The sequence below is a fragment of the Oncorhynchus mykiss genome, chromosome 4 (assembly GCF_057628025.1).
Source record: "Oncorhynchus mykiss isolate SJ-2025 chromosome 4, ASM5762802v1, whole genome shotgun sequence".
In the NCBI taxonomy this organism is placed as follows: Eukaryota; Metazoa; Chordata; class Actinopteri; order Salmoniformes; family Salmonidae; genus Oncorhynchus; species Oncorhynchus mykiss.
Genome location: NC_143025.1, coordinates 88783811 through 88807165, shown reverse-complemented (window position 1 = coordinate 88807165; position 23355 = coordinate 88783811). Strand labels below are relative to the sequence as shown.

At 44.4% G+C, this 23355-nt stretch overlaps 2 protein-coding genes across 2 annotated transcripts in view; one reads left to right on the top strand and one right to left on the bottom strand.

The window, feature by feature from the left end:
• vps18 (VPS18 core subunit of CORVET and HOPS complexes) overlaps positions 1-15181 on the bottom strand; it is a 35438-nt gene extending 20257 nt beyond the window's left edge. The window contains exons 1-4 of the mRNA XM_036976263.2: positions 14739-15181; positions 10150-10291; positions 4092-4183; positions 1075-1325 (exon numbers count right to left, since the gene is read on the bottom strand). Coding sequence (XP_036832158.2) covers positions 1075-1325; positions 4092-4183; positions 10150-10291; positions 14739-14841 — 588 coding nt within the window. The 5' untranslated portion in view covers positions 14842-15181. The remainder of the gene's footprint in view (positions 1-1074; positions 1326-4091; positions 4184-10149; positions 10292-14738) is intronic.
• On the top strand, positions 15162-20240 carry LOC110522615 (rho-related GTP-binding protein RhoV). Its single transcript, XM_021601078.3, has 3 exons — positions 15162-16938; positions 17121-17179; positions 17637-20240. Exons 1-3 carry the CDS (start codon positions 16701-16703, stop codon positions 18081-18083), a joined length of 744 nt encoding a protein of 247 aa, XP_021456753.2. The 5' UTR covers positions 15162-16700; the 3' UTR covers positions 18084-20240.
• The last annotated feature ends 3115 nt before the right edge of the window (positions 20241-23355 follow it).

Below are 23355 nucleotides of genomic sequence, written 5' to 3'. Positions count from 1 at the left end.
CAGTACGAAATCCTCGTCGCCCCAATGTGCTGTCAGACTCAGCATGCTCATGGGGCTGACGTCGCTGGTCCAAATGTCAGTCGTGAAGCTAATAGCAGTGACGCCCATAGCAGGTAGCTCATGGATGTGCTTTTCAACAATACTTTGTAACTCCGGTAGGGCAACATCTGAAAAATAGCGCCTACTTGGTAGTGTGTACCGGGGCTCGAGGTGCTCGACCAGTCGGCAAAAGCCAACATCATCCACGACGGAGAACGGTTGGTTGTCAAGGGCAACGATATAGGGGGCGGCAGCGTAGCCTAGTGGTTAGAGCATTGGATTAGTAACCGAAAAGTTGTAAGATCGAATCCCCGAGCTGACAAGCTTACAAATCTGTCGTTCTACCCCTGAACAAGGCAGTTAACCCACTGTTCCTAGGCAGTCATTGAAAATAAGAATTTGTTCTTAATTAACTGGACGCCATTATCTTGGCGTTAATGGATTTCGTGTTTGAGTTGTCTCGCTGAAATGTCCTTGCTCTTTCTGCTCGAATTAAACTTGTTTAGTTGTTGGAAGTGTGCGCCTAGTTTCTTCTTCTTTGGTTCTAAGTCGCTGAACGTCTTGGAGAAATAAATAGCAGCACAAATGTTGCATATGGACTTTTTTATCTTCTTCCTTTGAAACTTCAAAATAGATCCACGCAGCAGACATTGTGGGCCAGGTTAGGAATGCTGTGTTGCACGTGTAGCGCTGTCTCTTTCGTGGCGTCATTGCGTCACCCATCTATATTATACAGGTTTGACAGCGGCGTTAAACTAGACGTAGAGCCGATGTTGGCATTTTTTTTTTATAGCTAATATCGTCCGATTCCGATATATCGTGCATCCCTAGTAGTAACCAAATCAGCATTGATGAATTTGTTTGAATGTCAAGAGGTTTGATAAGCATGGCTTTCCATTGGTTCAATTTACAAAACATCATCTTGGGGCGATGTTGTATTTTGTTACTCAATGTTTATTTTCAGATCCCATCACTGACCTGTTTGAAGTAGCCTACTGTGTGTGTGTGTGTGTGTGTGTGTGTGTGTGTTCTCACCTGTTTGAAGTACTGGTCAGGGTTGGTGTTAAACAGGCTTCCCTCTGAAGCAGAGATCTCAGCCTCGAAGATGATTCCCTGGCTGGTTCCCACTAGGATGGGCCCAGTGTTGGTCTCTGTCCCCAGCAGCTTGTTCCAGCCTACACTCTCTATGAGGTGCCCTCTCCAGCGGGACAGAGACCTCACCTTCTGGGTGTTCCTGTTCAGATACAGACACTCGCTGGTACTGAGACAAATCACCAGGTGGGACCCTGCAGGGGACGAGAGGGGAGACCAGTGTTTAATCATTGATGTAATACTACTGAATAATCAGAAATACACAGCTATCTGATTAGTTGCACTAGCTTATGAAAGGAACATTACATTCATTGTTGCATTAGCTGGTTGGTAAGCTTCTCTTTCGCATCATATACATGACTGGCTGAGGCTTAGAGCTAACCAGATAATGCTGGACAGGGCTTCATGCTAGCCTGATAATGCTGGACAGGGCTTCATGCTAGCCAGATAATGCTGGACAGGGCTTCATGCTAACCAGATAATGCTGGGCAGGGCTTCATGCTAACCAGATAATGCTGGGCAGGGCTTCATGCTAACCAGATAACGCTGGACAGGGCTTCATGCTAACCAGATAACGCTGGACAGGGCTTCATGCTAACCAGATAACGCTGGAACAGGGCTTCATGCTAACCAGATAATGCTGGACAGGGCTTCATGCGAACCAGATAATGCTGGACAGGGCTTCATGCTAACCAGATAATGCTGGACAGGGCTTCATGCTAACCAGATAATGCTGGACAGGGCTTCATGCTAACCAGATAATGCTGGACAGGGCTTCATGCTAACCAGATAATTCTGGAACAGGGCTTCATGCTAACCAGATAATGCTGGAACAGGGCTTCATGCTAACCAGATAATTCTGGAACAGGGCTTCATGCTAACCAGATAATGCTGGACAGGGCTTCATGCTAACCAGATAATGCTGGACAGGGCTTCATGCTAACCAGATAATGCTGGACAGGGCTTCATGCTAACCAGATAATGCTGGACAGGGCTTCATGCTAACCAGATAATGCTGGACAGGGCTTCATGCTAACCAGATAATGCTGGACAGGGCTTCATGCTAACCAGATAATGCTGGACAGGGCTTCATGCTAACCAGATAACGCTGGACAGGGCTTCATGCTAACCAGATAACGCTGGACAGGGCTTCATGCTAACCAGATAATGCTGGACAGGGCTTTATGCTAACCAGATAATGCTGGACAGGGCTTCATGCTAACCAGATAATGCTGGACAGGGCTTCATGCTAACCAGATAACGCTGGACAGGGCTTCATGCTAACCAGATAATGCTGGACAGGGCTTCATGCTCATTATGAAACATCAGAAATACAACTTCTTCAGGCACTAAACTCCTCAGCTAGATGGAAAATGACCTCCTCGGCCAAACGTCTCAATTAATTTCTCATTTATTGATTTATTCAATTTTTTTAGGGTGAAGTAGTAATAACTATGTTGTTGCTTGGTAACACAGATTCATGGGAAGAACTCGCTGCTAAGGGCAAGGAGTCGGCACAGGATGCCCACTCAATAAAAGAGGCCTGCGAAGGAAGCAGTGGAGCCCTCGATGACTCGACAACGAGTGTTTGAGATTGACTAGTGAGCAAGCATATCGAGTGCTCGGTTTGAGATTCAGTCTATTTCAGTATGCACCAAAATAAAACAACTAAGAGTATTGGGAATTGAATTGGTACAGACGTAACTGTCGTTACTTTGGGGTAGTAATTAGATTAACCATAATGGTGTGATGATTTTTATTTTACCTTTATTTAACTAGGCAAGTCAGTTAAGAAAAAAATTCTTATTTTCAATGACGGCCTAGGAACAGTGGGTTAACTGCCTTGTTCAGGGGCAGAACGACAGATTTTTACCTTGTCATCTCGGGGATTTGAACTTGCAACCTTCCGGTTACCAACACTCTAACCACTAGGCTACCCTGCCGCCCCTAGGCTACCCTGCTGCCCCGATTACTCACATTAACTAGCTATGAATTAAAACGGCAAACTCTGTTGATAATTTACCTGAGAAGTACCCCTATGGAAAATGTATCAGTTAGCACAAATACTAATCTGACAATGAGGTAAAACATGAATGAATTGGAGGATCCTGATGCCATTCCATCTCTGGGAGTACTTTTCAAGTATTCTACTTTAGTTCCCTGCTCCCCGGTTCTCACCTGTGAGGTCCAGGAAGAGCTCCCCGGTTCTCACCTGTGGGATCCAGGAAGAGCTCCCCGGTTCTCACCTGTGGGGTCCAGGAAGAGCTCCCCGGTTCTCACCTGTGGGGTCCAGGAAGAGCTCCCCGGTTCTCACCTGTGAGGTCCAGGAAGAGCTCCCCGGTTCTCACCTGTGAGGTCCAGGAAGAGCTCCCCGGTTCTCACCTGTGAGGTCCAGGAAGAGCTCCCCGGTTCTCACCTGTGAGGTCCAGGAAGAGCTCCCCGGTTCTCACCTGTAATGCCCAGGAAGTGCTCCCCGGTTCTCACCTGTGGGGTCCAGGAAGTGCTCCCCGGTTCTCACCTGTGGGGTCCAGGAAGTGCTCCCCGGTTCTCACCTGTGAGGTCCAGGAAGAGCTCCCCGGTTCTCACCTGTGAGGTCCAGGAAGTGCTCCCCGGTTCTCACCTGTGGGGTCCAGGAAGTGCTCCCCGGTTCTCACCTGTGGGGTCCAGGAAGTGCTCCCCGGTTCTCACCTGTGGGGTCCAGGAAGTGCTCCCCGGTTCTCACCTGTGGGGTCCAGGAAGTGCTCCCCGGTTCTCACCTGTGGGGTCCAGGAAGTGCTCCCCGGTTCTCACCTGTGGGGTCCAGGAAGAGCTCCCCGGTTCTCACCTGTGGGGTCCAGGAAGAGCTCCCCGGTTCTCACCTGTGGGGTCCAGGAAGAGCTCCCCGGTTCTCACCTGTGGGGTCCAGGAAGAGCTCCCCGGTTCTCACCTGTGGGGTCCAGGAAGAGCTCCCCGGTTCTCACCTGTGGGGTCCAGGAAGAGCTTGTGTACTCTGCTGTCATCCTTCCTCCCCAGTTCTATCTGGTTGGGCTGGTCTGGCTTGGCAAGGTCAATCCTGGAACAACATACAGAGGAAATCTTAATAAACTCCTTTATAAAGTCATGTTCACTCATCTTAGACACCAATACGGTAGATGCAATCTGATGTGGAAAACACACACACACACACACACACACACACACACACACACACACACACACACAGGTATTTCAGAATATATTTAACAATAAATGAAATATTCATGCTTATTATCATTACCATTATACCAATCCAATGTTATACAGTAAGCATTCAAATCAATACCATCCTAGTCCTTTACAGATCACCCTGAATGACTGACGAGATCAACCCTTACCCCTTTAATCCCATCACTTAGCAATCACATCAAGATCCACACTGCACCATTCACACGGTTGGTTCTTCTCACACAGATAGGCTTGGACAGGCATGGGTGACAAGGCCAACTGCTCCTTCAACATTTGTTCAGGTCTTCCAGCGCGTGTTTTACTGTGAACACTGAAGTAACACTTTTATAGTCTGGCCAAGTAGGCTCCTGTGGATATTTGAGCATAATGTAGAGTGGAACTACCAACAAAACCAATAGACTACGTATTTATATGATATAGTCTACAGTGCATAGTCTACAGTCTACAGTACAGTAGTCTACAGTACATAGTCTACAGTACATAGTCTACAGTACATAGTCTACAGTACATAGTCTACAGTACATAGTCTACAGTGCATAGTCTACAGTGCATAGTCTACAGTGCATAATCTACAGTACATAGTCTACAGTGCATAGTCTACAGTGCATAGTCTACAGTGCAGAGTCTACAGTGCATAGTCTACAGTGCATAGTCTACAGTGCATAGTCTACAGTGCAGAGTCTACAGTGCATAGTCTACAGTGCATAGTCTACAGTGCATAGTCTACAGTGCATAGTCTACAGTGCATAGTCTACAGTGCATAGTCTACAGTGCATAGTCTACAGTGCATAGTCTACAGTGCATAGTCTACAGTACATAGTCTACAGTACATAGTCTACAGTACATAGTCTACAGTACATAGTCTACAGTACATAGTCTACAGTACATAGTCTACAGTACATAGTCTACAGTACATAGTCTACAGTACATAGTCTACAGTACATAGTCTACAGTACATAGTCTACAGTACATAGTCTACAGTGCATAGTCTACAGTGCATAGTCTACAGTACATAGTCTACAGTACATAGTCTACAGTACATAGTACTGTAGTCTACAGTACATAGTCTACAGTACATAGTCTACAGTATATGGTGTTCAATGAAGGTCTACATTTCATGAACCTTTCTAAACACATGAGGGACTGGATATGAACCTTGTATACACTTTATCTAGGCCTGATGTTTCACTGGTCTGTAACACCATGAGTTAGATATAGAGGACTGATGTTTCACTGGTCTGTAACACCATGAGTCAGATATAGAGGACTGATGTTTCACTGGTCTGTAACACCATGAGTTAGATATAGAGGACTGATGTTTCACTGGTCTGTAACACCATGAGTCAGATATAGAGGACTGATGTTTCACTGGTCTGTAACACCATGAGTCAAATAGAAGCCTGATGTTTCACTGGTCTGTAACACCATGAGTCAAATAGAAGCCTGATGTTTCACTGGTCTGTAACACCATGAGTTAGATATAGAGGACTGATGTTTCACTGGTCTGTAACACCATGAGTTAGATATAGAGGCCTGATGTTTCACTGGTCTGTAACACCATGAGTTAGATATAGAGGACTGATGTTTCACTGGTCTGTAACACCATGAGTCAAATAGAAGCCTGATGTTTCACTGGTCTGTAACACCATGAGTTAGATATAGAGGACTGATGTTTCACTGGTCTGTAACACCATGAGTTAGATATAGAGGCCTGATGTTTCACTGGTCTGTAACACCATGAGTTAGATATAGAGGACTGATGTTTCACTGGTCTGTAACACCATGAGTCAGATATAGAGGACTGATGTTTCACTGGTCTGTAACACCATGAGTTAGATATAGAGGACTGATGTTTCACTGGTCTGTAACACCATGAGTCAGATATAGAGGACTGATGTTTCACTGGTCTGTAACACCATGAGTCAGATATAGAGGACTGATGTTTCACTGGTCTGTAACACCATGAGTCAGATATAGAGGACTGATGTTTCACTGGTCTGTAACACCATGAGTCAAATAGAAGCCTGATGTTTCACTGGTCTGTAACACCATGAGTTAGATATAGAGGACTGATGTTTCACTGGTCTGTAACACCATGAGTTAGATATAGAGGACTGATGTTTCACTGGTCTGTAACACCATGAGTCAAATAGAAGCCTGATGTTTCACTGGTCTGTAACACCATGAGTTAGATATAGAGGACTGATGTTTCACTGGTCTGTAACACCATGAGTCAGATATAGAGGACTGATGTTTCACTGGTCTGTAACACCATGAGTTAGATATAGAGGACTGATGTTTCACTGGTCTGTAACACCATGAGTCAAATAGAAGCCTGATGTTTCACTGGTCTGTAACACCATGAGTCAGATATAGAGGACTGATGTTTCACTGGTCTGTAACACCATGAGTCAAATAGAAGCCTGATGTTTCACTGGTCTGTAACACCATGAGTCAGATATAGAGGACTGATGTTTCACTGGTCTGTAACACCATGAGTTAGATATAGAGGACTGATGTTTCACTGGTCTGTAACACCATGAGTCAAATAGAAGCCTGATGTTTCACTGGTCTGTAACACCATGAGTCAGATATAGAGGACTGATGTTTCACTGGTCTGTAACACCATGAGTTAGATATAGAGGACTGATGTTTCACTGGTCTGTAACACCATGAGTTAGATATAGAGGACTGATGTTTCACTGGTCTGTAACACCATGAGTTAGATATAGAGGACTGATGTTTCACTGGTCTGTAACACCATGAGTTAGATATAGAGGACTGATGTTTCACTGGTCTGTAACACCATGAGTTAGATATAGAGGACTGATGTTTCACTGGTCTGTAACACCATGAGTTAGATATAGAGGACTGATGTTTCACTGGTCTGTAACACCATGAGTCAAATAGAAGCCTGATGTTTCACTGGTCTGTAACACCATGAGTTAGATATAGAGGACTGATGTTTCACTGGTCTGTAACACCATGAGTTAGATATAGAGGACTGATGTTTCACTGGTCTGTAACACCATGAGTCAAATAGAAGCCTGATGTTTCACTGGTCTGTAACACCATGAGTCAGATATAGAGGACTGATGTTTCACTGGTCTGTAACACCATGACTTAGATATAGAGGACTGATGTTTCACTGGTCTGTAACACCATGAGTCAAATAGAAGCCTGATGTTTCACTGGTCTGTAACACCATGAGTTAGATATAGAGGACTGATGTTTCACTGGTCTGTAACACCATGAGTCAGATATAGAGGACTGATGTTTCACTGGTCTGTAACACCATGAGTTAGATATAGAGGACTGATGTTTCACTGGTCTGTAACACCATGAGTCAAATAGAAGCCTGATGTTTCACTGGTCTGTAACACCATGAGTCAGATATAGAGGACTGATGTTTCACTGGTCTGTAACACCATGAGTCAAATAGAAGCCTGATGTTTCACTGGTCTGTAACACCATGAGTCAGATATAGAGGACTGATGTTTCACTGGTCTGTAACACCATGAGTCAGATATAGAGGACTGATGTTTCACTGGTCTGTAACACCATGAGTTAGATATAGAGGACTGATGTTTCACTGGTCTGTAACACCATGAGTCAAATAGAAGCCTGATGTTTCACTGGTCTGTAACACCATGAGTCAGATATAGAGGACTGATGTTTCACTGGTCTGTAACACCATGAGTCAAATAGAAGCCTGATGTTTCACTGGTCTGTAACACCATGAGTCAGATATAGAGGACTGATGTTTCACTGGTCTGTAACACCATGAGTTAGATATAGAGGACTGATGTTTCACTGGTCTGTAACACCATGAGTCAAATAGAAGCCTGATGTTTCACTGGTCTGTAACACCATGAGTCAGATATAGAGGACTGATGTTTCACTGGTCTGTAACACCATGAGTTAGATATAGAGGACTGATGTTTCACTGGTCTGTAACACCATGAGTTAGATATAGAGGACTGATGTTTCACTGGTCTGTAACACCATGAGTTAGATATAGAGGACTGATGTTTCACTGGTCTGTAACACCATGAGTTAGATATAGAGGACTGATGTTTCACTGGTCTGTAACACCATGAGTTAGATATAGAGGACTGATGTTTCACTGGTCTGTAACACCATGAGTTAGATATAGAGGACTGATGTTTCACTGGTCTGTAACACCATGAGTCAAATAGAAGCCTGATGTTTCACTGGTCTGTAACACCATGAGTTAGATATAGAGGACTGATGTTTCACTGGTCTGTAACACCATGAGTTAGATATAGAGGACTGATGTTTCACTGGTCTGTAACACCATGAGTCAAATAGAAGCCTGATGTTTCACTGGTCTGTAACACCATGAGTCAGATATAGAGGACTGATGTTTCACTGGTCTGTAACACCATGAGTTAGATATAGAGGACTGATGTTTCACTGGTCTGTAACACCATGAGTCAAATAGAAGCCTGATGTTTCACTGGTCTGTAACACCATGAGTCAAATAGAAGCCTGATGTTTCACTGGTCTGTAACACCATGAGTCAAATAGAAGCCTGATGTTTCACTGGTCTGTAACACCATGAGTTAGATATAGAGGACTGATGTTTCACTGGTCTGTAACACCATGAGTCAAATAGAAGCCTGATGTTTCACTGGTCTGTAACACCATGAGTCAAATAGAAGCCTGATGTTTCACTGGTCTGTAACACCATGAGTCAAATAGATGCCCCGAAAAAGGCTTTTTATTAAGTTGTATTGATGCAAGAAACCGATTTACAAAATAAATGATTTTCCCCGTGCAGTGAATCAGACAAAGATGTCGGCCATTTTGGTTTCTTTTCAAATTCCAGCCTCAACGTACAACACTGTCCCTTTAAGACATTAACCAGCTATTTACCAGACTCCTTTTTCAGACAGCTATTTTTACATTTTAAATGTAACCTTTATTTAACTAGGCAAGTCGGTTAAGAACAAATTTTTATTTAAAATGACGGCCTACAGGGGAACAGTGGGTTAACTGCCTTGTTCAGGGGCAGAATTACATATTTTTACCTTGTCAGCTCGGCGATTCGATCCAGCAACCTTCCGGTTACTGGCCCAATGCTAGAAATGTTAGCCTACAAGTTGTCCTCTTGTAGGACACAATCACTCTCCCATTGCTGACTAATAATTAGCTATATAGCTAATTTCACTGGTCTGTAACACCATGAGTCAAATAGACATTTGCTATATAGCTAATTATATCTGGGCTAATAACTCGCAAAGAATATCAACAAATGTGCACACGCCACTCTACACTTTGATCTGATAAAAACCACTGGAAAAAGCCCACTTGTAGGCTACCGGTCCGAATTCTCCTCCGACGCGCCAGACATCTGTATATAATTAGGAATTGCTCATGTCGTCGCCTTAACAATAGGAGTCATTGTCCCAAAGGCAGAAAGGCAGTCGACAAGCTTAGGTCCAATATAAGCCCATGGAAATACATTGGGCTTATTTTGGACAGATATTGGCCTCTCGCTTTCACCTCTCTGGATGTGCAATGCCTACAGCAAAATCACTAACTCAATCATGCAAAGTTAGATTTGTTTGTATTCAAAGGAGGGTGATACTACGTTGATTTGATCACAAGTCCCACAGAAGGGAAACGTTGATATAAATATAGTGTAAACTAACAGGGTGAACTCAGTGAAATTCAACCTCGTGCGTCTCCGGAGCCAAGACTGCCACCGACGCACGCAGCTTAGAGGGAACATCGAAAAGGGCTATTCACAACACCATGAAATCGCAGATTTCAAAAGTGTCTCCTTACCTCAGGAGAGTGTCCTTCCCTAAACTCATACATAGCTGATTGTTACAGACAGCAAAGTGGTTGATCTTCTCCGGGGGTGAGAAATCAATCCTCTGTTTGTTGAATATCGGCTTCTCCTCTTCGAGTCTCACATTCACAAACCCTGCAACGGATCACAAGCAACCATTAATATAATCACTTATCATGTCAATCATCATCATCATCGCTAGCCCAATGGACTAAAAGAGCCTAACGCTAGTCCTTATAGTCCAAGGATGTTCTGTTTAGAGGAGAAGTCACCTCTACCTACATGCACACATTACCTTAACTAACCCGTACCCCAGCACAATGACTCAGTACCAGTACCCCCTAACTAACCCGTACCCCAGCACAATGACTCAGTACCAGTACCCCCTAACTAACCCGTACCCCAGCACAATGACTCACTACCAGTACCCCCTAACTAACCCGTACCCCAGCACAATGACTCAGTACCAGTACCCCCTAACTAACCCGTACCCCAGCACAATGACTCAGTACCAGTACCCCCTAACTAACCCGTACCCCAGCACAATGACTCAGTACCAGTACCCCCTAACTATAACCCATACCCCAGCACAATGACTCAGTACCAGTACCCCCTAACTAACCCGTACCCCAGCACAATGACTCAGTACCAGTACCCCTTAAGTAACCCGTACCCCAGCACAATGACTCAGTACCAGTACCCCCTAACTATAACCCATACCCCAGCACAATGACTCAGTACCCCTTAACTAACCCGTACCCCAGCACAATGACTCAGTACCAGTACCCCCTAACTAACCCGTACCCCAGCACAATGACTCAGTACTCCTTAACTAACCCGTACCCCAGCACAATGACTCAGTACCAGTACCCCCTAACTAACCCGTACCCCAGCACAATGACTCAGTACCAGTACCCCCTAACTAACCCGTACCCCAGCACAATGACTCAGTACCAGTACCCCCTAACTAACCCGTACCCCAGCACAATGACTCAGTACCAGTACCCCCTAACTAAACCGTACCCCAGCACAATGACTCAGTACCAGTACCCCCTAACTATAACCCATACCCCAGCACAATGACTCACTACCAGTACCCCCTAACTAACCCGTACCCCAGCACAATGACTCAGTACCAGTACCCCCTAACTAACCCGTACCCCAGCACAATGACTCAGTACCAGTACCCCCTAACTATAACCCATACCCCAGCACAATGACTCAGTACCAGTACCCCCTAACTAACCCGTACCCCAGCACAATGACTCAGTACCAGTACCCCCTAACTAACCCGTACCCCAGCACAATGACTCAGTACCAGTACCCCCTAACTAACCTGTACCCCAGCACAATGACTCAGTACCAGTACCCCCTAACTATAACCCATACCCCAGCACAATGACTCAGTACCAGTACCCCCTAACTAACCCGTACCCCAGCACAATGACTCAGTACCAGTACCCCTTAACTAACCCGTACCCCAGCACAATGACTCAGTACCAGTACCCCCTAACTATAACCCATACCCCAGCACAATGACTCAGTACCCCTTAACTAACCCGTACCCCAGCACAATGACTCAGTACCAGTACCCCCTAACTAACCCGTACCCCAGCACAATGACTCAGTACCCCTTAACTAACCCGTACCCCAGCACAATGACTCAGTACCAGTACCCCCTAACTAACCCGTACCCCAGCACAATGACTCAGTACCAGTACCCCCTAACTAACCCGTACCCCAGCACAATGACTCAGTACCAGTACCCCCTAACTAACCCGTACCCCAGCACAATGACTCAGTACCAGTACCCCCTAACTAAACCGTACCCCAGCACAATGACTCAGTACCAGTACCCCCTAACTATAACCCATACCCCAGCACAATGACTCACTACCAGTACCCCCTAACTAACCCGTACCCCAGCACAATGACTCAGTACCAGTACCCCCTAACTAACCCGTACCCCAGCACAATGACTCAGTACCCCTTAACTAACCCGTACCCCAGCACAATGACTCAGTACCAGTACCCCCTAACTAACCCGTACCCCAGCACAATGACTCAGTACCAGTACCCCCTAACTAAACCGTACCCCAGCACAATGACTCAGTACCAGTACCCCCTAACTAACCCGTACCCCAGCACAATGACTCAGTACCAGTACCCCCTAACTAACCCGTACCCCAGCACAATGACTCAGTACCAGTACCCCCTAACTAACCCGTACCCCAGCACAATGACTCAGTACCAGTACCCCCTAACTAACCCGTACCCCAGCACAATGACTCAGTACCAGTACCCCCTAACTAACCCGTACCCCAGCACAATGACTCAGTACCAGTACCCCCTAACTAACCCGTACCCCAGCACAATGACTCAGTAGCAGTACCCCCTAACTAACCCGTACCCCAGCACAATGACTCAGTACCCCTTAACTAACCCGTACCCCAGCACAATGACTCAGTACCAGTACCCCCTAACTAACCCGTACCCCAGCACAATGACTCAGTACCAGTACCCCCTAACTAACCCGTACCCCAGCACAATGACTCAGTACCAGTACCCCCTAACTAACCCGTACCCCAGCACAATGACTCAGTACCAGTACCCCCTAACTAACCCGTACCCCAGCACAATGACTCAGTACCAGTACCCCCTAACTAACCCGTACCCCAGCACAATGACTCAGTAGCAGTACCCCCTAACTAACCCGTACCCCAGCACAATGACTCAGTACCAGTACCCCCTAACTAACCCGTACCCCAGCACAATGACTCAGTACCAGTACCCCCTAACTAACCCGTACCCCAGCACAATGACTCAGTACCAGTACCCCCTAACTAACCCGTACCCCAGCACAATGACTCAGTACCAGTACCCCCTAACTAACCCGTACCCCAGCACAATGACTCACTACCAGTACCCCCTAACTAACCCGTACCCCAGCACAATGACTCAGTACCAGTACCCCCTAACTAACCCGTACCCCAGCACAATGACTCAGTACCAGTACCCCCTAACTAACCCGTACCCCAGCACAATGACTCAGTACCAGTACCCCCTAACTAACCCGTACCCCAGCACAATGACTCAGTACCAGTACCCCCTAACTATAACCCATACCCCAGCACAATGACTCAGTACCAGTACCCCCTAACTAACCCGTACCCCAGCACAATGACTCAGTACCAGTACCCCCTAACTAACCCGTACCCCAGCACAATGACTCAGTACCAGTACCCCCTAACTATAACCCATACCCCAGCACAATGACTCAGTACCAGTACCCCCTAACTAACCCGTACCCCAGCACAATGACTCAGTACCAGTACCCCCTAACTATAACCCATACCCCAGCACAATGACTCAGTACCAGTACCCCCTAACTAACCCGTACCCCAGCACAATGACTCAGTACCAGTACCCCCTAACTAACCCGTACCCCAGCACAATGACTCAGTACCAGTACCCCCTAACTAACCCGTACCCCAGCACAATGACTCAGTACCAGTACCCCCTAACTAACCCCTACCCCAGCACAATGACTCAGTACCAGTACCCCCTAACTAACCCGTACCCCAGCACAATGACTCAGTACCAGTACCCCCTAACTAACCCCTACCCCAGCACAATGACTCAGTACCAGTACCCCCTAACTAACCCGTACCCCAGCACAATGACTCAGTACCAGTACCCCCTAACTAACCCGTACCCCAGCACAATGACTCAGTACCAGTACCCCCTAACTAACCCGTACCCCAGCACAATGACTCAGTACCAGTACCCCCTAACTAACCCGTACCCCAGCACAATGACTCAGTACCAGTACCCCCTAACTATAACCTCTTTATTGTTATGTTATTGTGTTACTTTTATTTTAGTCTATTTAGTAAATATTTTCTTAACTCTTCTTGAACTGGTTAAGGGCTTGTAAATAAGCATTTCATCAGCATTTACACTTGTATTCGGGGCGTGGTGACAAATAAAGTTTGATTTGGCAATGGCAGCCACAACAGACAATATTATTGCGGTACGGTTCTAGTAACATAAAGTCCTCTACTTTCATATCACATCAAAATAATGTAACAAATGCAAAATATACACTTAGGCTACACTGTTTTAACACAGTTACAGACAGTACTTTTCAGTGGCAACGCGTTTGTGGCATCCGACTTCCGTTTACACACACAAGTGTTTAGAGACGCAGATATAAAATAAAACCCTCCAAACCAAACTCCCCAAAACAGAAAACCACATCGTATGTGTAATGGATCTCGGAGTATGTGTAATGTAATGGATCTCAGAGTCATGATCAAGGGCCAGGCCAGAGGAAACTCGTCAATATTAGGCGCTAGAAGGTAGTTCGCTAGTTAGCGTCTATGAATGGGTTACATACAGCATTACCAACATCGTCAATTCCATTCTATCAAATCGGTATCAAGCGGAACATTAATACATATCATTCTACTAGCTATATTGAAGTAATGTGGTGCATAAATTCAACAATATAGATAGTCCCAACAATAGAGCCGTATTATAAACAGACCCATTTGAAAGGCCCATAGCCTTGCCCCAGTACCTGAATGCGTTATGCCGATGTTGGCAGCAGACAGACGGCTACTATGTTGCACAGGGTGCCTGCTGTTCTGCGAGTCTTCGTATTCATCCAGGATAGAAGACATTGCAACACGTAGCGGTGATCTACAGCAGAGGAACTAACTAACAGCTAACTGCTACAAGGTCGGATCATGCGGTGGCATAATGACTGGCTATGAGCTAACAAGGTACCGCTAGATTTCTGGAGTCTACAAAGAGCCCATTCTGTTGCGTGCGTCTCGTCAGAAAGGATTCAGAACTGAAGCGTACTCTACATGATAGAAAACGGCATTATCTTAGCCATTTAAAAAACAGTCAAAACATGCTAATTGTGTGCAACTTCCCCGAAAACTTACAAACGCACAAAAAAAGGGAAAGGACCCGTGTGTAGTCAGGTGATCTTGGCACCAAAATCACGTGATGAGAAGAATATTGTAGTTCTATAGTCTGGCACGAGAAGGCGCACTTTGTCCAATTTTCAAACAGCGACTGACATTTATTTTTTATTATGCGAGGCTAATAAATACACTCCCCCCTCAAAAATATATCCAATTGTATTTGTCACATGCGCCAAATGCATGAAAAAAGAAAACGAGAGCTGCACACTAGGACCAGGATCATGCAATAATTGAATAAGCTAATATCCAACGTTTCGACAGACAAGCTGTCTTCATCAGGGTATAATGTGCTTGTAAGTAAATTATTATTTATAAGCCCTTAACCAACAATGCAATAAGAAAATATTTGCTAAAAAAAATGTATAATAATTAAGAGACAAAGTAACAATCAAATAACAATAACGAGGCTTTATACAAGGGGTACCAATAATGAGTCAATGTGCGGGTACAGGTTAATCGAGGTAATTAAGGTAATATGTATACTTAACAAAAATATCCCAGACATTTTCCATACGCACAAAAAGCTGAGGACTATTTGTGTCTGTAATTAAAGCCCTTTTGTGGGGAAAAACTCATTGTGATTGGCTGGACCTGGCTCCCAAGTGGGGGGCCTACGCCCTCCCAAGCCCACCCATGGCTGCGCCTCTGCCCAGTCATGTGAAATCCATAGATTTGGGGCCTAATGAATGTATTTCAATTGATTGGTTTCCTTCTATGAGCAGTAACTCAGTAAAATCTTTTAAATTGTTGCATGTTGCGTTTATATTTTTGTTCAGTATACATAAGTAGGGGTAAAGTAACTATGCGTAGATAACAAATAGCCAGCAGCAGCAGCATAAAAAACGAAGTAAATGCAAATAGTCCGGGTAGCCGTTTTATTAACTGTTTAGCGGTCTTACGGCTTGGGGGCAGAAGCTGTTAAGGAGCCGTTTGGACCTAGACTTCGGTACAGTTTGCCGTGCGGTGTTAGAGAGAACAGGCTACATACATACAGGTGGCTGGAGTCTTTGACCATTTTTAGGGCCAATACAAGACCTTCGTTAATTATATTTCCTATAATTGTCTGTTGTCAAAATACACATTTGGAAATAATTTATTGCACTTCTGATTCGTTGCATAATAGAGACAATGCAAACACTAAAATGTTAATAAGATAAATAATTGTATTATTGTCACTATCAAAAAAATAACATCACAGCAAATATTTTGGGAAGTAGTTTACATGTCAAAACAGCCTGCAATGTAGGAACACAACATGTTCACAAGGGTCTTACTATATATAGTGTCTGCCAATCCTCCGCAAATAGTTCACATCTTTCCTTCAGCTGGTGGAGGCGGGGCTATGCAAATCACAGCATGACTGAGCGGAAAGTTGCCTCAAAACCGATTCACATCACTGTCATTCACAACCCGACAAGGTGAGACTACAGAACACATCGCTTAATGAAGAAAAACTCTTCTAGAGAATCGCACTTCGGAATAGCCTAAAATAAGACTGAGTTTTTATGCACGGAAAAGTTACTATTCTTCAACGTTAATCGTCGGACATGCCACCCCAAATGGATTATTATTGTGAAGAATCCCGCGTCCCCTCTTCATGCGGATTGATAAACCAAGAGGCCGGGTTGGAGAGGGAGTCAGCGCCGGGGTTGGAGAGGGAGTCAGCGGCTATCAGCTGTATGCTGGTGGGGGACGGGGCGGTGGGAAAGACAAGCATGATAGTCAGTTACACCAGCAATGGATACCCCACGGAATACAAACAGACCGGCTTTGATGTCTTTTCAGGTGAGAACCTTTCAATTACTGGAAATACATTTCAGAAAAATAACTGTATAGCCTAAGTTTATAACCGTATAATATCCTTATTTATAAGAATTACACAACTAAATGTATTGTTGATTTACAAACTCAAACTACTAACAAACTTGAGTTATAAAATAATTGTATTCTTGTGTTCTCTTCAACAGGTCAGGTCCAAGTAGGAGGAGCCTCAGTCAGAATACAACTACTGGACACAGCTGGACAGGTAACAATATCAGACTCTTTAAAAAAAATTATATATATATATATATATATATATATAAGAACATTATATCATCCATAATGAATAGTCTATTCTTGAATCTCGTCAGTCCAATTCAATGACAACGGTTTGAAACATGTTGGGATGTAATTTTGAAATGAATTAGACACGTCTGCTTTGTAGAATCAGTCACAAACGTGACAAAAGATATGTAGCTGACAGGAAAGCATTCAGTCTTTCACATGTAGCAGCAGTAGTTTGGTTCTAAAGGCCACTACATGTCATACTGTGTGAGTCATCGTCTCTCTCTGTCACCGGCGTCCATTGTTGTTGTTGTTCTGACCCCCAGACAGCATTCACATTCACACACTGCTGAATCAGCTAAGCTGACCCCTCTCTCTCTTTCTCTTTGCCCCCTACCCCGCCCCTCCTCTATCTCTCTCTACCTTGACATTTCCAGGAGGTGTTTGACGATTTCCGCTCCCTCTCCTACTCCCACACGGACGTCTTTCTGCTCTGCTTCAGTGTGGTCAACCCCACCTCCTTCCACAATGTCACCAACAAGTGGATCCCAGAGATCCGAGCCTGCAACCCCTCAGCTCCCATCATCCTCGTGGGCACCCAGTCCGACCTCCTGCTGGACGTCAACGTCCTGATCAACCTGGCCCGCTGCGGGGTCAAACCGGTGCTGACCAATCGGGCGCGGAGCGTGGCGGTGAAGATCAGAGCGGCGGACTATGTCGAGTGTTCTTCGTTGACGCAGAAGAACTTAAAAGAGGCGTTCGACGCGGCCATCTTTGCTGCCATCAAACACAAGACCAGGAAGGAGAAGAAGAGGCAGCTGTCGGACAGACGCAGCAAGGCCTTCTCTAAATGCAGCTGGAAGAAATTATTCTGTTTTATCTGAGATGAGATCCCATGGGTCCTGGACAGAATAATGACTATTATTATTTATTAACTTATGAAGACTTACTAAGAACTTGTAGCTTTGGAATCGTCCCAGAATTGGTAAATGAACTGAGTTCTACTGGAGTCCTGGACTGAAGACAGTGGTAGAGTGGTATAGCGTACTTCACTAGCCATTGCAGGTTTCACTAGCCATTGCAGGTAACCAAGTAAGAACAGGTACTGAAGCGTAATGAAGACAAGAGAAATTTAAAACCAAGGACATTGAGTACATCTTGTCAGTGGGACAAGGCTGTCATGTAAATGGTGTGAATTCCTTTGCATGGTCTGGATTGGTGTCTTTTCTAACCTGAGAGCTTGCTGCGCTGCCTCTGTGTGATAGTCAGAGAGTCAGTGGGTTGTGAGAGAGAAGGATGTTTTTTTTAGGTCGTCAGGGGTTGGTTGTTAGCCTTTTCTCATTTGCATTTTTGCTGCCCAGCCACACAAAACAAGGCCTATTCATATTCAACGGTGTACGTAGGCTGAAGTCACAGCGCTAGGCTAGGTGCTACCTTCTTACCTGTGTGTGACCTGGAAATGGCTTCCACAGGCCATTGTGTTGGTTAGGGTGGCACGTAGCCTAGCGGTTAGGGCATTGGGCCAGCCACCGACGAGGTAAAAAAAATCACACGGCACTTTTTTATTGATTTTATTTTTTATTTCGCCTTTATTTAACCAGTTAAGGCCAGTTGAGAACAAGTTACAACTGGGACATGGCCAAAATAAAGCAAAATCAGTATGACACAAACAACAACAACAACAACAACAGAGTTACACCTGGAATAAACAAACGTACAGTCAATAACACAATAGAAAAAGTCTAGACGCAGTGTGTGCAAATGGCGTAAGGCAATAAATAGGCAATAATTGCTCCAGGGTCGCGACCCCACTCTCCGAGGGTGTCTCAGGGAGAGTTGGGATGTGCCAAAAACCCACATAGGACTAATAGGAAACAGGACAAATATAAACACCCACCAAATGAATGAGTTCAATTATTAAGCTTCGATGCCGGAGCGGCAGGGTAGCGAGTTGGACTAATAAACGCAAGGTTGTAAGTTCAAACCCCCGAGCTGACAAGGTTCATGCCTCTGCAGAATGTTCTGTTGGGTTTTCAGCCTAAATGCCTCTGCAGAATGTTCTGTTGGGGTTTCAGCCTCTGCAGAATGTTCTGTTTGGTTTTCAGCCTAAATGCAGAATGTTCTGTTGGGTTTTCAGCCTAAATGCCTCTGTAGAATGTTCTGTTGGGTTTTCAGCCTAAATGTCTCTGCAGAATGTTCTGTTGGGTTTGCAGCCTAAATGCCTCTGCAGAATGTTCTGTTGCGTTTGCAGCCTAACAGTTCTCCACTAGGAGAAGTGAATGTCTGTGCCTCACATACTCCCTTAAAATACCTTTTCTTGAAAAACTTTGTCCCTCTTGAGACGCCGTAGCCAGTATACACTTCCTATACCCTGGCCCAGGAGAAATCCCCAGCCCACTGTCTCTGTTTTAGCCTTTCTTTGTTTACATCGGTAGTGAGTAGAGACTAGAAAACCCCAGGCAATAGAAACCCCAAGACCGCCCAGCTCCCTTAACCTCCAGTGAATGAAACACCTAACTTGTCTCCGTCTGATTGTACTCCTCACTCTCTATCTCCAGCCGATTCAACCCTACTGCTCTATAGAATACACTGTGTACATTATAGTAGGCTAAAATAACTCCTGCTTGAATGTTAACACTCACTTTAAATAGCCTGGGTGCCCGTCTAGCTCTGTGGTTTATTGGACAGGGATGTTATTGCCAGACCGATGGTGACTGTCAGTCCTAGCTTGTTTATAGAGACGAGGGTTGGCATCCAGGCTATATGCTGGTTATGCTTCTCGTGGAAGAGCTCATGTGAATTTGATATATATTTCTGTTTGTTTTAAACAGTTCATCAAATGTTTTTTTTTTTTTGTCTGCAATGTTACAGGTGACAAGGAATTTTCACCATAATGCTTCTAAAAGCTGTGAACTGTTTACCTTTGGGGAATCGCATATTTCTGTCACTAATCTTCTAAACCAAACCCTCTGTCAATACTTTGCTTTTTCATACTGTGTTTGAATGAAGCGATGGAAATAAATAATTTAAACAAATCCAAATGAATATTATTTTTGTCATCATTTATCACTGATATATTTTAATAAAAAAAAAAATGTATATTGACATTCCATTGTGTGGCTCCAGAGACTCCTAAAACCATGTCTAGCACCTCTGAATGATATGAAGGTCTGTTTAGGGAGAACCCTACTGGAGTCTGATGGGCTTTTAGCATTGGGAGGTTCTGAGTATTCTGTACCAACACCCCAGATTCCTTATACCTGGACCATCACATTACCTTAGGACAGGGTTCCCCAACTGGTGGCCCGCGGGTCACTTTTATTTGGACCCCACAAGTTCTGATTTAAAAAGAAAAAATAGTTGTATTTTTTGTTGTTGTTGGCGATAAGACTGTAAAAACACCTGCAAATCAACTCCAGGGGAATTTTATGGAGAGATACAGAGCCTTCAGAAAGTATTCACACCCCTCGACTTTTTCCACATGTTGCTTGTTGTTACAACCTGAATTTGGATTCAATTGAGATATTTTTTTTTCACTGGCCTACCCACAATACCCCTTAATTTCAAAGTGGAAGGATGTTTTTCTATTTTTTTTTTAAACAAATTAATTAATAATGAAAAGCTAAAATGTCTTGAGTCAATAAGTTTTCCTCTGAACAGTTGACGTTGAGATGTGTCTGTTACTTGTAACTCTGTAAAGCATTTATTTGGGCTGCAATCTGAGGTGCAGTTAACTCAAATTAACTTATCCTCTAAAGCAGAGGTAACTCCGGGTCTTCCTATCCTGTGGTGGCCCACATGAGAGCCAGTATCACCATAGCTCTTGTTGGTTTTTGCAACTGCACTTGAAGAAACTTTGAAAGTTCTAGAAATTTTCCAGATTGACTGACCTTCATGTCTTAAACTAATGATGGACTGTCATTTCTCTTTACTTATTTGAGCTGTTCTTGCCATAATATGGACTTGGTCTTTTACCAAATAGGGCTATCTTCTATATACCACCCCTACCTTGTCACAACACAATGGATTGGCTCAAACGCATTAAGGAAAGAAATTCCACAAATCAACTTTTAACAAGGCACACCTGTTAATTGAAATGCATTCCAGGTGACTACCTCATGAAGCTGGTTGAGAAAATGACAAGAGTGTGCAAAGCTGTCATCAAGGCAAAGGGTGGCTACTTTGAAGAATTTCAAATGTAAAATATATGTTGATTTGTGTCACGACTTCTGGCGAAGTCGAAGCCGAAGGTGCTCGGCGTTCGACGTCACCGGTCTTCTAGCCATCATTGATCCATTTTTCATTGGTTTTGTCTTGTCTTCCAACACACCTGGTATCAATCACCATTCATTACCTGTTGTGTATTTAACCCTCTGTTTCCCCTCATGTCTTTTTCAGAGGTTGTTTGTGTTGCTGGGCGATGGGTCCTCGTACCCACTTTGTCTTATTATTATTCTTAGTTTTGGAGTTTTGTTTACAGTCAATAAACAACTCCATTTCATTCAGTTTGATTCTCCTGCGCCTGACTTCTCTGCCACCTATACACACGAATATGACAGATTTGTTTAACACTTTTTTGGTTACTACATGATTCCATATATGTTTTTTCATAGTTTTGATGTCTTCACTATTATTCTACAATGTAAAATAAAGAAAAACCCTTGAATGAGTAAGTGTGTCCAAACTTTTGACTGGTACTGTATGTATGCCATGTTAATGATATCTGAGTTAGAGTGACTCACAAAATCAAATGAGGGCCACCCTGGAGGTCAGGGCCCCTGGGCATGTGCCCTGCACACCGGGTCAGTATTCGTATATGATTACTACAAATTTTGAAAAGTGGCTAGACTACCTTACCAATAAAAAAAAAAATGTTGTTAGCTGACATCGCTAATTGAGTTACTGTCAGTGACCTAATGTAGCAGTCATAAAAGAAACACCTGAAACTAGATCCACATTCTGTCGGGGAAGGTTCTCTCGTGTTCAACCAATCCAGTAAATGTAGAGGAGTAAAAGACGTTAATGAAAATGGAAATCACGTCGCAGACTCTCTTCCATTTCCCTTGAAAACCGGAATATCCGGTTTTTAACGACCCTTCTGAGACTAGTGACAAAGCAAGAGGAAAAACTGCTGATGCACAACCATATTTCTAACTTGCACCTGGTGTATTCTACTATTGTTACTCTCAACAGTTCCTAAAATAAAAATACAAATGTACAATTATTTTTTGGGGGGGGGGGGGGGGGGGTGGTCAGGGACCCTAAGCAATTTATAATGGCGCCAGAGGGGATGGCTGCCATTTTACGGGCTCCTCACCAACTGTACTTGTTACAGTCTCTTAGGACCGAAAATATCTTCTGGATATCAGAACAGAACTCACCAAGGATTTTCTCTTAAATGAATGAGACGTAAAGGATATACTGCTTCTACAAGGCCCAAATCCCAGTCATTTGCGTGAAGAAAAGATGGAAATGCAAGGGGCGGAGATAGGGGTGCCTTGTGAGAATTTGTGGGCGAGTGGGTAGCGCGCCTCTATCATCCGTTCTCTTGGCCAACTTGGAATCACTGGAGAATAAACGGGATGATCTCTGTTCGAGACTATCCTACCAACGGGACATTAAAAACTGTAATATCTTGTTTCACCGTGTCATGGCTGAACAACGACACGGATAATGTACAGTTGGCTGGGTTTTCCGTACATCGGCAGGACAGAACAGCTAGCTGGTGCGCCATGTCTAATATTATTTTAAAGAAGTCTCGCCTGGGGTAGAGTACCATGATAAGCTGTAGAACACACTTATCTACCAAGAGAGTTTTAATCTATATTTTTTTGGAGTCGTCCATCAAACGGGCAAAGGGTCAATACAGGACTGAAGATTGAATTGTACTACAATGGCTCTGACACTCGTCGGATGTGGCAGGGCTTGCAAACTATTACGGACTACAAAAGGAAACCCAGCCGCGAGATGCCCAGTAATGCTAGCCTGCCAGACAAGTTAAATGACTTTAATGCTCATTTCAAGGCAAGCAACACTGAAGTATGCATGAGAGCACCAGCTGTTCCGGATGACTGTGCGATCACACTCACCGTAGCTTACGTGAGCATGACCTTTTAAACAGGTCAACATTCACGAGACCACAGGGCCAGACGGATT